The sequence below is a fragment of the Denticeps clupeoides genome, chromosome 4 (assembly GCF_900700375.1).
Source record: "Denticeps clupeoides chromosome 4, fDenClu1.1, whole genome shotgun sequence".
Lineage (NCBI taxonomy): Eukaryota > Metazoa > Chordata > Actinopteri > Clupeiformes > Denticipitidae > Denticeps > Denticeps clupeoides.
Window position 1 is genome coordinate 34954660 of NC_041710.1, and position 14190 is coordinate 34968849.

Sequence of the window (14190 nt, forward strand, 5' to 3'; positions counted from 1 at the left end):
GAGAATTTGGGAAGGTTGAAGATCAGTCGTGCTGCTGCATTCTGTATTTGTTGTAGGGGTCGGATTGTACAAAACCTTTACTTCAATACTTGTTGAGGAAGAAAAGCTATCCAAAGTAATGATGTAGTCAGACAGCTTAGGTCTGGCTGCTTGAGGCCAAAGTACAAGAGGTTCTGTTTTCTCAGGGTTTAACAGAAGAAAGTGAGTGTCCACTGTCTGATGTCCTTCAGACAATTCTTTATTCTGTTCAGCTGCTGCCTCTTGTCTGGCATTAATGATAAATACAACTGTGTGTTACCGTGTTTGCAAATGACGTGACCTAAAGGTAACATATATAAGAAAAATAGCAACGGACCTGAGACGGAACCCTGTGGAACACCAAACTATACTTTACTATGTGAAGATGAATCACCTGTCAAGACATAAATTTCACCACTGTCAAGGAGAATAGCATGATTAATAGTGCACCTGTCTAGGTACGCGCACAGCTGCTGGGCTACAACTTTTTCAACATTTTCTGTATAAACAGGAGGTTGTATATCGGTCTATAACTCAAAAGCGATCATGATCAGGATTTTAACAGGGGTCCAATGACGGCTACCTTGAACGAACTTTGTATGTGGCCGATGCTACGCGACGCATAATAATTTATAATTTAATATACATAAGGATATACATATGATTTCACATATGGAATCCCAGGGAATCCATGATTATCCAGAATCTGCTGCTTTGTTTCATGTTGCAGATGAAGGAAAACTGTAAAGATTTTTGTAAAAGGCAGGATAGTGCTGTGTTTATTGGTGAACTTACAGCCAACAATGACATCCTGGTAGGAGGGGCTTCTAATGCAGTGAATGTTGTAACTGTATGGCTGTTTATTATTATGCATTATTAGCAGCTGTGTAGTCATCTGTTAATATGACTGTGTTTAAGAGTGCATTTCCCAGTATTCTTTGTGAGAAGGAAGGAGGCGGAGCTACCGCTCTGACTATTTCATGTTTGTTGTCGTTCGTGTTACATATCATATTTTGAGTTTATATAAAGACTGATCATTTTCTGTTACCAATGTCCTGTCGTAAAATGTGTGTTTAATGTAAGAGAGGAGTAAAGTGGCATTTGAGTAGTGCTGTATTGTCTGAAGACATCTTATAAGGGTTGCTATAAAAAATTTTTTTATCTCAGAGTCACACTATTTATTTGTACAAATGAAATGTAGTTGCAGTTTTTCCTTTCTTTGTCTGCATACATGCATTCACAGTGGGAGTCATTGGATTATGCTGTACTCTGTACCAAGAGGGTAGTCCCATAATGGTAAAAAAATGGTCCAATAATCACTTGAATTAAAGTGCCAATTGTTAATCTGATTGCTTGGTCCGGTAGTGGTCGGGGTCCTATGATCAAGGTTTGGGTACAAAAGGTATTACCAATGGCAGGGTATGTATGTGTGACATAGGCATGGATGTCTGAGATGGCAAGTAGCTTTTGTGCTTAGTTTTCTTCTGCTTCAGGCTCTTTTGGTTTAAATAGAATAGTGGATAGTTTTCCTTTTATTTCAACAAAGAACATTAATGAAACATTACAATTAATAAAAAATCAATGAACAGATTCAATTTTTGTAAAGAAAGAATATACAATATGTCTGTGTGAACTTGTGCAAGTGTGTGTATTTGCACTGTGTGTGTGTTCAGCAGTCTTGTCTCCTTGTATTTTACCCAGAGTCTTTAATATGAGCCGTGCTTGAGATGCAGACCATTTGGTTTCAGTGAGCTGCGATTAACAAGCTCTGTAGCTGAGGAAAAAGTGTTACATGTTCAAACATCATGTATATTACAACAACTGTTCATTTATTTGTTTGCTCTTTGATTCATTTACCAGACAGTCCATTTAATCCTCTACATTCTCCAGTGTGATAGTAACCTGGATGAAGGTCTGCAACTTAGGGGGCAAATATTTCATTTTGAAAATGAAGAGTGAGAGCAGCACCCATCTGTCATGCTCTGTTGCGAGCAGTGCCTGTGAGCTGAATTCTATCCTGGGAACTCCTCTTTCCTGTAAGAAACACAGCCTCTGAAAGGTAGCTGGCATGGTGAAGTGACTCCACCTGGCCGCTGCACACTGAGATAATTAGACATGCATTTCTCCAGTGAGCTCAGCACAAGGTTCCGCAAAGCCTGGACAGCTCTTGAATAATTAATCGGAGGTCTGCGACTGACATGACACGCTGCCTGCGTGCTTTGTGCTGCCTGGCCATTATAAAGAGACAGTAGGGGTAGGCACTTTGTATTTACTGTGTGTGTGTCTGTGTGTGTGTGTGGACATGGGCAATTTATTTATTTCAGCATGCAACACTGTGAAAAGGTTTTGACTGTTCAGAACATTAATGAGATAAGGACTTACTTATCCTACCTAACCAAGTCAGTGGCATGAAGTGTGGAGAGATGGGGGGGACGTGTGTAAAGACAGGACCGATTTTCAGGTTAAATCTTTTTGCTCGCTTTCCTCTCCGTGTTGACAGATATGTGTCACCAAGATGTCCACACAAAGCTGCCAGGGAACAGACTCTGTCATCAAGACCCTGGACACCATTCCTGAGGAGATGAAGGCACGTGTGCAGCGGACCCAAAGTGGCTTTGAACAATTTGAAAAGCCAGCCAGCCAGGTGAAGAGGGTCCATTCTGAGAACAATGCCTGTATCACCACCAAGAGCTCGCTGTCAGGGAAAGAGTCACCCAAGCTGCGACGCCACTCCAGCCCCAGCTCTGTGAGTGTTCAGTGTGTGTGTGTACAAGTTAGAGAAATATGTTATCTTTGTACTCAGTTGGCTTATGATTGTTGACATAAATGTGTGAAAATGTGTATGTTTACATTTACAGCATTTATCAGCATTTACCAGTTGTACAATGCCATTGCTGCTTCTGTCTATTCTCTCCATGGCACTGAATCAAGCACCCAGACCACCTCCAGTCCAATGAAGAAACCACCAGAGGGATCCTGGTCCTTGGCAATGAGGTTCTGATGAGATGACTTAGCATGAAACGAGTCACCACAGCCACCACTTCCGTAACAACTAAAGCTTCAGGCATCTTCAAATGGACCAGTAGCATTATAATGGACATGCCATGTACACCATGACACTGGACTAAAACCTACTATGCACTGTTCAGTACCTCTTGGTTATATGTATGTGTTCTATATGATGGAGAGTAATTATTTGTTGTTGTCCTCTGTGTGCATTGTCAGAATACAGTCATATGTAGCCAAATGAAGCAATTCAGTTCATACTTTTATTTGTGGACATGAGAAGCTTCTTTTTTTCCTTTTGTCTCCAATGTCTCTAATAGATCACCCTGCACACCAGACCCTCATCGGTTAGTATCAATGATGTAGTCAATGCAGACAACAACATCATTAATTTCTTATATAAGCCATAATCACATACAATATGTCTCAATGGACTCTAAAGTTGACACTCCACAAAAACAAAAAACTCTAGGACAGAGAGGAAAAAAAAGAAGATACCTTGGGAAGGAATGATACAGAGAGGGACCCCCTTCCAGGGTAGAGTGAGCCTGCAAGTGGTGTCCAGTTGCAGTGGTGGAAAAGTAGAAAAGGTGTAGTATAGAGCATCTGTCCATGTTCAGAGGTACTGAACAGTGCAGATTAGTTGTTTAGTCTAGTGTCATGGTGTACATGGCATGTCCATTATAATGCTACTGGTCCATTTGAAGATCCCTGAAGCTTTAGTCGGTACGGTGGTGGTGCTGTGGTAACCCTCTGGTTCGTTTCAGGCTAAGTCATCTCATCAGAAGTTCATTGCCAAAGGACCAGGATCCCTCTGGTGGTTTCTTCATTGGACTGGAGGTGGTCTGGGCACTTGATTCAGTGCATGGAGAGAACAGACAGAAGCAGCAATGGCATTGTACAAGAAATTGTAATTGTACATTACAAACTGTACAGAAATATGTGTTTATAGTGGTACATGTGTGTAATAGCGGCCCAGTATCCTAACTAGGACAGTCGAACTAAAGTGAATTTAACACTGTCTGTGTTTAACAGGGTGACTGTGCAATAGAGTGGACTTAATAATTGACACTGTGTCTGGGACTTTAACAGAAGGCCAGAGAAAACAGATGTGTTTTCAGTTTAGATTTAAACACTGAGACTGACTCTGAGTCTCGAACACTGTCTGGCATGCCATTCTACAGCAGCGGAGCTCTATAGGAGAAAGATCTGCTCCCAGCTGTGACCTTCTGTACCTTGGGTACCAGTAGTGACTCTGTGTAAAGTGAAGTGATTGTCACTTGTGATACACAGCAGCACAGCTCACGGTGCACACTCAGGTACAGTGGAGCGAGACCATTTATAGCCTTATAGGTCAAAAGTAGGATTTTGTAGTCAATTTTTAAATTTAATGGATAGTCAGTGCAGTGATTGTAAGATCGGGGGAATGTGATTTTCTGGTTTTAGTTTGAACCCTGCAGCCTTCTGAAGTAGCTGGAGTTTTCTCATGCACATATTACAACATCCAGACAGCAATGCATTGCAGTAATCTAACCTTGATTAAATTGAGATCATATTTCCTATCTTTGCAATATTCCTAAGGTGAAAGAATACAACCATAGTGATAGGAATGCTATCTACATGCAAATCGAATGAGACATCAGCAATAACAGCAGCAGACCATGATGGAGTGAAAGAGTTTCACAGTGAGATTCCATGATCAGCCCATAAACATCTCAGTATTTTACTGAGTAAAGTTATTACATGTTTTTAATATTACTTTTGACTTAATGCTACTTATTGGTTGACTCCTTTGCCTGGCATCAGACCAGTGTTGACAAAGATATGTTGTCGTGTTAAGGTGGGGGTCCTGAATTGCCCTTAATCCATTTATTTTTGTCCTGCTGTGCTTACAGCTGTATGGAACACAGTCATTAGATAGTAGTAGTTTTATATGTGGCTTGCATAAATGTGTACTATGCAAAACATGCTCTCAAGAGCTTAACATCTTGAGCCTCACCACCCTGTTCAATTTCTTTCCATTATTAGGGCCCAAGCACCTATGTTGCATAAGACCCTACTGAAACTGGCCCTAGCACTCAAAGTTTGAGAAACATTACAGTTTTTGTATGGATTATTATTATTGCCCAAGCAACAAAATATTACTAGCAGTTACAACTTTCTTTATTGACTTACCTAAATGTGAGATTATAGGCTGCATAGTTAGTTGCATTACCTATGTTATGACAGCATTGCTTTTTTCCACGCGTGTTTTACTGTCTTTATTGTTAGACCATTTGACTGTGGGTATCCTGTTATTTTGAAATCCCATGCTGCTGTGAATGACCTCATCTGATAGCTGGCTAATGGTACATCTCTTTAAGAATTTCATGTCTCGCAACGAGTGCTGACTTATCAGGTATATTTAACACTTTTGGATGCTTGGATAGGTAATCAACTCTCAGAAGGTACGACTGATCTCTCAACTCAAAGATGTCTGTTCTAACTTTCATCCATGGCAGTTCAGGAACATCATGGGTCATGAGTGGCTCTTTCTGATGCTGTGGCTACATTTGCTAACATTTCGCACACTTCTCATTATCGTTTAAGGCATATGGCAGACACTTCTCCAACATCATCTCAATGTCACGTGTTATTCTAGGCCCGATAAAGAACTCTTCTTGCATTAGCCTTTGCTCTTTGAATTCATTGATGAACCATTCCAGGCCAACGAAGAACTCCATTCTGTGTGGTGATGTTGTGATATATTGGCCAATAGTTGTGTATGCTGTGGTCTTGGCTGTGTTTCGTCTTTGGCCACTCCAGCACAGCTTGTAGCACTGAGTCTGAGAAGTAGCCATTTCTGGCTGCACCAACTACTGCAGCGTTATTAATGGGGAGCGGAGTGTTGTTAAAGATTAGAATGTATAAGTAGGTTTTTAGCCTGGATTTAAATACTGATACAAATGTGTTATTGAATTTCTTTGCAACAAAAACTATGGCAAACAGCTCCTTCTCAAATTGTGGGTAACTTTGCTCAGTTTCTGTGAGCGTTCTGGATAGGTTGACCTTAGGGGTGGCTCCCAAGCCATCCTTTGATGAGTCAGTCTATTGCGGCTGATAATCATAGAACTTCTGGACTTTTTACATTTTAATGAAAGTAAAATAGATGTGTTACGTTTTAAGCCCAATGCAACCAGCTATTGCCCTAAATTGGACCTCAGTTTCCTAGAATCCTACTCTAAGTCCTCGGTATGGAACCTGGGTGTAATCATGGATGGTGGTTTTAAAATGGACAAGCAGATAAGTTCTGTAGTCAAGTCAAGCTTTTATCATCTGAGACTTTTAGCTAAAGTTAAGCCCTTTTTACATTTTTAATGACTTTGAGATGGCCAAAATCATGCACGGCTTGACTATTGCAACACTCTCTCTTTTGGTCTCCCACAATCACAGATATCACGGCTTCAGCTGGTCCAGAATGCTGCAGCGCGCTTGCTGAGGAGTACTAAAAAGAGAGAACACATCACTGCACTGGTTGGCGGTTCATTTTCGAATTCAATTTAAAATCTTATTGGTGGTTTTTAAAGCCCTAAAAGGACAGGCCTCACCCTACATAACAGATCTTGTTCATTTTCAGCCAACTCCTACATCTTTAAGCTCAAGCACCAACGCCCTTTTCCACATCCCCTGATCTCGCCTTAAGCAGAAAGGTGACAGAGCCTTCGCAATTGCTGCGCTCTGCCTGTGGAACCAGCTACCACTCAACATAAAATTAGTTTCTTCTTATGTATTCCTGGGTGTCCTTTTATGCCTGTACAGCAGTTTTTGGTGCAGCGGAACTGCTGTTAAAGTGCTTTAGAATTTAAGTTTTGACTTGACTTGATTGACAGGGCCATTAAACTGTCTTTCTGGAATTTTAATATTTAAGTTTATTTACAGTTCTAAAACAACCACAAACAATAACAAAAAGAAAAATGAACACTTTTTCATTCACACTCACATTCACACCAGCTACCTTGTCTACGAGCTGCTGGGCACACACAGCTGCTGTTATGGCACCTGATTATGGACTCCTGATCAATCCAAGCAGAAACCTTTTAGGCTGGATTGGTCAGGACTCCATAAGAAGAAGCAGTTGGCACAGCTGCATTAATGTGGAACTGTGAATACTAACCTTGAGTAATTGAATTCCTTGCAATAATTTTAGCAGATTTGGTAGAAATGTTCATTTAAACTCTTTGATCAGTTTTGTTCAGAATGTGTTCAGAACCATGCAGAAATGTGCAACCACAAAAATCACTATTGTTTTATTTTATGCTATTTTGTTTGACGAAGTGAAAGTGAAGTTATTGTCATTGTGAAACACTGCAGAACTGCACACGGTGCACACAACGAAATGTGTCCTCTGCTTTTATCCCATCACCCTTAGTGAGCAGTGGGCAGCCATGACCCGGGGGCAGTGTGTGGGGAAAGTACTTTGCTCAGTGGCACCTTGGCCGTCCAGGATTCAAACTTCCTTAACCCGTCAGGCCACCACTGCTTAAATCACAAAGTGCTTTGTGATGAAGTCTACTCTATTTTGGCTCTATTCTACAGCACACATTTTATACCACTTCTATTACAACCACTTCTCTCTATTGCAGCCAACAAGCCCTAAGTTTGGAAAGGCTGACTCGTATGAGAAGCTGGAGAAATTGGGAGAGGGTTCCTATGCTACTGTGTACAAAGGAAAGAGCAAGTGAGTGTGGATTGTTCAATTAATTAATTATTTGTTTTTGTTAAATTTAATAATATTTGAGTCACCGTTAAATTGATGTGTGAGTAAACAGCAGACTGAAATTATTCTATTCACTTTTTTTTTTTTACCACACCTTGTAATATAGTTTATTTCAGACTGTTTCTTCCGGTCTTATCTCACTAAGGCTGCTCTGTTAAACTTGTAAATATTTTGAATGCTGGTTGAATGACAGATGATTACCTTTTACAAATTAAAGACAGGAAAATTGAATAAAATAACATGGAAAATAAGTACTTCATGCACTGCTGATTTACAAAGAATAGAGAGATCTGTCATTTTTACAGCTCTGTTTATTACTATTTTAAATAATAATTTAGTATTTTATTGCATGTATTTTGATCACCTACCAACCTGCAAGAATTCTGACCTTGTGGACCTATTAGCCTGGTACAGTTGCTTAGTAGGCAAAATGGGGTACAAGGTCATTGTCAAGCAGTTGGGCGAGAAGGTGACAATGGTTGGTGCGATTATTTGCTAAATAAAAGAACCTTAGAGGAACTGCCGATTTCCCTTCGTCTGGAGCTTCATGCAAGATCTCACCTTGTGTACTTGTAATGATAATGAGAATCATTTGGAACCAGCCCAGAACTACAGAAAACTTGTAAATGATCTCAAGGCAGTTGGGACCAAGAAAAAAAAACTGTTATTAAAACACTACACTATGAAGAAGCTAGTTATGGGCTAGTTAATCTCCAGACCTTAATCCCATAGAAAATCTGGAGGGAGATGAAGGTCCTTTATTCCATGACTACTTTTATAAGATAATCTAAAAAAATCTACAATTATACTAATATAGTGTAGTTGCTGACATACTTTTGGGTATGCGATTTTCAAGCAGGGATCTGTGAATTGGGCTCAGGGTTTAAAGTAAAACCATAAATTGACCCAACATTGATTCAACACAACTACAACATATTTGGATTGGTGCAGGCTGTGGCCCCAGCTGCAGCCAGCTGTGACAGTAATTGTTTCTATTGTATCAAATGTATTAAATAATAATTAAATGTGATTTTCTTCATTTATTTTCGGCTTTATCCCTAGTTGAGGTGTACCTACAATGAAAAATGACAGATCTCAACATTCTTTGTAAGTGGAAATACTTGACAAATTGGCAGTGTATCACATATTTATTTCCCCCACTGTATGTTTTTTATAAAAATGAAATTGTTTGTATTTTCCTTTATTATTCTCCCTATGTGCTTACTAAAACAAGTTTGGATTGGGTGATTTTATTTAATGCCACCCACATATCATACCACCCATTCCAAATTGCATTTGTTGACTAAAACGCAGCAAATACAGTTCTCCATAACTGCTGCTCTAACAACTGTGCTCTATAATAACCTTTACATCATCTGTGCTTCGGCTGGCAGAGTGAATGGGAAACTGGTGGCACTGAAAGTCATCCGCTTACAGGAAGAGGAGGGCACCCCCTTCACAGCTATCAGAGAAGGTGAGCACTGGTGTGTTACCAAATAATGTTATTGTATTTTTATATACATACAGTGCATGGGGTCCAAATAAACCTGAAGCATAAAAAATTGTGCAAAAATGTTCCCAAATTGATAGTTTGGAAAGTCCACCTAAATATTGGTCCTCTATTATCTCCCTGTTTTCTTTTTTAGCAATATTTTGGTGGCGGTTATGATTGTAATGGATTTTTTTTAGCTTTGCGGCACATTCAGATCAAAATAATTCCTCGTCTGTGTTCATTAATTAACTAATATGTTGATTGCATATATGCTGTTTTTTTTAAACCCCTGCTGATTTTGTAAGTTTTGTAAGTCTATAATTTCAATGGTAAGTTAATTTGAACAATGAGAGACACATTTTTATGAATGAAAAAGGTATTTCCCCTACCAACCAAAAAGATTCCCCAGATGCATTTTATACAAGTAAAGAGCCGACATTGGGAGCTTCTCAGCATGTTACCTACTTGTCCAAACTCTGCACTATGGCCAAGACCAAAGAGCTTTTCAAGGATGTCAGGGATGGTGAATTTGGATGGTGAATTTACACAAGGCTGGAATGGGCTACAAGACCATTGCCAAGGGTGTGAAGGTGACAATGGTTGGTGTGATTATTCACAGATTAAAGAACCATAAAACAACTACCAGTCTCCCTTGGTCCATCTCTTGGACTTATATGATAATGTGTCAAGGCCAACGTACCACCTCCAGCCTCCCGGTGGGAGCAAGAGCAGCCAGGGAGACAGCGACCTGGAAGCGGAAGTGAGGGGGGTCAGCATCCAGCATAAAAAGTCAGGTGGCCAGGTGGGACGGTGCCCGCACTTTGGCAACATTTATTCTCAGAGATGCTAGCCTTCTTTGTAGCACCTTTGATCCTGCTTTTTGAACACGACCTTTGCTTGCCCTTGACCTTGAGTTTGCCTGCCCCCTTTTGCAATGCATGCGAATCCTCCTGCCACCCAGAGCCAAGCAACAGCGCCCGCCTGTGCCACCCAAAATGCCCCTCCAGCCGACCCACGCTCCCGGACCATCTTCAAGCCAGCCGTCTTCCTGTTCTCCTCTGCCCCTGGCCAGCCCAGCCTCCTCGCCTCCTTCTCCGCTGCTCCTGCTGCAGTTCCCCTCCTGCCACGCTGTGGCGTGTCTTCTGTTCCACTCATGTTCCGACTCACCTTCTGCCTCCCTTCCTCAGGCCAAGCGCCTCCGGTCATCCTCCTCCAGTGCCCACTCCCCGTCACGACTTGTCCCCCCCGCTCCAAGCATGTCTGCGAGTGCGTCCCCCTGAGCTCACGTGATGACATAATGAGAACAATTTGGAACCAGCCAACAACTACTCAGGAACAACTTGTCAATGACCTCAAGGCAGTCAGGACCCAGAAAAACAGTTGGTAACACACTACGCCATGAAGCACTGAAATCCTGCAGCCCACAAAATCCCCCTGCTCAAGAAAGCCCATGTACAGGCCTGTTTGAAGTTTGCCACAGAGAGAACTGAGTGAGAGTGTCAGATGAAACCAAAACCGAGCTCTTTGACATCAACTCAACTCGGTGTTTGGAGGAGGAGGAATGCTGCCTATGTACAACATTGATGCGGGACAGAACAACTGCACCACATCAATGATGGATTAGGCCATGTACCATTGAATCGTGGGTGAGAATCTCCTTCCCTCAGCCAGGGCATTAAAAATGGGTTGTGAGTGGGTATTCCAGTATGACAATGATCCAATACACACAGTCAAGGCAAAAAAGAACAGCTCAAGAACGATATAGAGGTCTTGAAGCACTAGTCAGTCTCCAGACCTTAATCCCATAGCACATCTGGAGGGAGCTGAAGGTTCAAAATTCCAAACATCAGGAACACAAAACATTAATGACTTAGAGAGGATCTGCAAAAGGGGGTGGGACAAAAAATCCCCCAAGGTCAGAAACATCTGACCTCTGTGATTGTTAATAAAGGCTTTGTCACATGTACTAAAACACATTTTGCAAAGGGATCAAGTACTTATTTAATTAATCACTTTTTTAATATATTATTTCAACCTACGACTGAACCTGTTCATTTTTAGTGGGCACACTTACAAAATCAGCAGGGGAGGCATTTTTTTCCAGGACTACTTATAATAATAATATAATAATTCTTAAAAACTATAATTGTACTAATATAGTGTAGTTGCTGAGATATACTTTTGGGTATGTAATTCTTAATTAGAGGATGTTTGTATGGCTTGTATGTACATACTTATACTTATTTTATGAAAATAATGTAGTCAATGCTGAATAATATAAAACAACTTCCCATGTTTGTTAGTACTACTCACAGTAAATGTTAATGAAAGTGAAGTGATTGTGAAACACAGCACAGCACACGCTGCACACAACAAAATGTGTCCTCTGCTTTTAACCAATCACCCTTGGTGAGCAGTGGGCAGCCATGAAAGTAAAATGATGCTTAAAGTTAAATAACATCATAAGCTCTATTAAAACTTAAAATAGAGTTGAGACAAACTAAAATTACCTGCAATGAAGTTGTTTATTTAGTCTTTTTTAAAAATTGAGTCTTCAAGATGGGACTCACTTGACTGATGTCAGTAGTAAGTTTGTTCCACCACTGAAAAGTGAAAGTAATTGCCATTGTGATAGCAATGAAATGTGTCCTCTGCATTTAACATCCTGAGCGAGCAGTGGGCAACCATGAAAGATCAGCGCTTGCCTCTTGAAACATGTCCAACACTTGAACTGTGCTGTAAATGAAATGTTCAGTGTAGCTTTCTCATGTGGAAGCTTTGAAATATCCGAGTTACAGAGTTCATCACCAAAATCTAATTCCAAATACAGAGATACTAAACTCTTTTACAGAGGGCAGTCCACACTACTTGAACGTGGGTGGTAGTAGCCTAGTGGCTAACACACTCACCTATGAACCAGAAGACCCAGGCAAGACACTTAACCCTGAGTCTCCAGAGGGGGGGACTGTCCCTGTAACTACTGATTGTAAGTCGCTCTGGATAAAGGCGTCTGATAAATGCTGTAATTATGTAACTGTGCTGTGAATCTATTTGAACTTACTAATCACTTGAAAATGTTGTACCCAGAGCTGATATCCAATCGAGCATGTGTTTAAAAATTATTTTACAAATATCATATTAGAATCAAGTTAGTAATTACTAGAGCTTTCATTTAGTGGTGTGCGATACCATTCCTTTCCGATCCAATGGCAAGTAAAATTCAGTGTCATGGTGGGGCAGTGGTGGCCTAGTGGTTAAGGGAGTTGGTTCTGTAATCAGAAGGTTGCCCGTTTGAATCCCGATCCGCCAAGGTGCCACTGTGGTGCCACTGAGCAAAGCACCGTCCAAGGGTGATCACCAAGGGTGATGGGTTAAAAGCAGAGGACACATTTAATTGTGTACACCGTGTGCTGTGTATCACAATGACAATCACTTGACTTTCACTTGATTGTGGAAGTGAGGAGTCTCAAGCTCGAACCTTAAAATGAAAACATGATCATTGGCCATAACGAACACCATGTTTGAACATAAGGATTCTCATCGTTACCAGGGCAGCCTAGGTTGTAGGTCAATGATTACTTTGACCTGCGACCATATGTTTTGGACACTCGGATGAGGAAGGGAGAGGTGCTGTCAACTGATCACCACCTGGTGATGAATTTGAACAGGTGGCAGGGGAAGATGCCACGTAGACCTGGCAGACATCTGCAACATTGCGTGGACATTGGGGGCAGTTCCAATGGAGTTGCAGACTGGGGTGGTGGTCCCCACAGTTCCAACTATAAGGGGATCACACTCCTCAGCCTCCCTGGAAAGGTCTACTCCAGGGTACTGCAGAGAAGGGTCCGGTCGTAAGTTGAATCTCAGATTGAGGAGGAGCAATGTGGTTTTCGTCCTGGCCATGGAACTGTGGACCAGCTCTTTACCCTTGCTGGGGTGATGGAGGGGGCATGGGAGTTTGCCCAACCAATCCACATGCATTTTGCATGTCCCCAGGGCATCCTATGGGGGGCGCTCCAGGATTATGGGGTGGATGAGCTTTTGTTAAAGGCCATTCAGTCCCTGTACAAGAGGAGCGTGAGTTTGGTCCGCATAGTCGGCAGTAAGTCGGACCTGTTCCTGGTGAGGGTTGGACTCCGCCAGGGCTGCCCTTTGTAACCGGTTCTGTTCATAACCTATATGGTGTCAGGTTTGGTGGCAGGAGAATCTCGTCGCTGCTTTTTGCAGATGATGTAGTCCTCCTAGCTTCATCAGGCTCTGACCTTCAGCTCTTGCTTGGTAGGTTCACAGTCAAGTCGACCTAGGACACGCTGGAGAAATTATATATCCAGTCTGGTCTGGGAACGCCTTGGGGTCCTGCCGGAGGAGCTGGTGGAGGTGGCTGGGAAGAGGGTTGTCTGGGATTCCCTACTTTGGATGCTGCTCCTGCAACCTGGACCTAGATAAGCAGAGGAAGACAACAAGGATGAAAATGAGGTTGATGGCCTGCAGTGGCTAGAATCGGCAATATGTATAAAAGAGTGCTTTAGCCATTCTGCTTTGCCGTTCAGAGAGCAGTAGCTCAGATGGTCGAATCTGGAATGTCTCCCCTTATGTCATCATAAGGGGAAAGGTTACTTCCCTTTTGTCATGCTTTGTTTGCCCTCCCCTAAAAAAGAAACTCCACTGACCATCATGGCTTGAAAACCTGCGAAGCATTGCAGTTGCTCTGTGATTAAACGCAAAAACAAATAAGCACAAATGTATTTTATTAGGTCCATCAACATTCCATCAGACTTTGACGTGTTTTCTCCAAAAAGAAAGTGTTGCTGATGTTATTTCTGTGAATGCCCACTCACTTTTATAGGCCACTCTCCACCACATCCCGCCTCTCTCCACCTCATTTGCATTTAAAGGTACACACAGCTAAATGGCACAT

General features: G+C 41.7%; 1 protein-coding gene across 2 annotated transcripts in view; it reads left to right on the forward strand.

Annotated features, from left to right (window-relative positions):
* Positions 1-14190, forward strand: part of cdk14 (cyclin dependent kinase 14) — a 65664-nt gene that overhangs the window by 6868 nt on the left and 44606 nt on the right. The window contains exons 2-5 of one of the 2 annotated variants that reach the window (XM_028976627.1): positions 2519-2764; positions 6457-6537; positions 7647-7741; positions 9175-9254. In XM_028976627.1, the coding sequence (XP_028832460.1) occupies positions 2534-2764; positions 6457-6537; positions 7647-7741; positions 9175-9254 (487 nt within the window). In that variant the 5' untranslated portion in view covers positions 2519-2533. The remainder of the gene's footprint in view (positions 1-2518; positions 2765-6456; positions 6538-7646; positions 7742-9174; positions 9255-14190) is intronic. The other variant, XM_028976628.1, reaches the window with a different exon arrangement.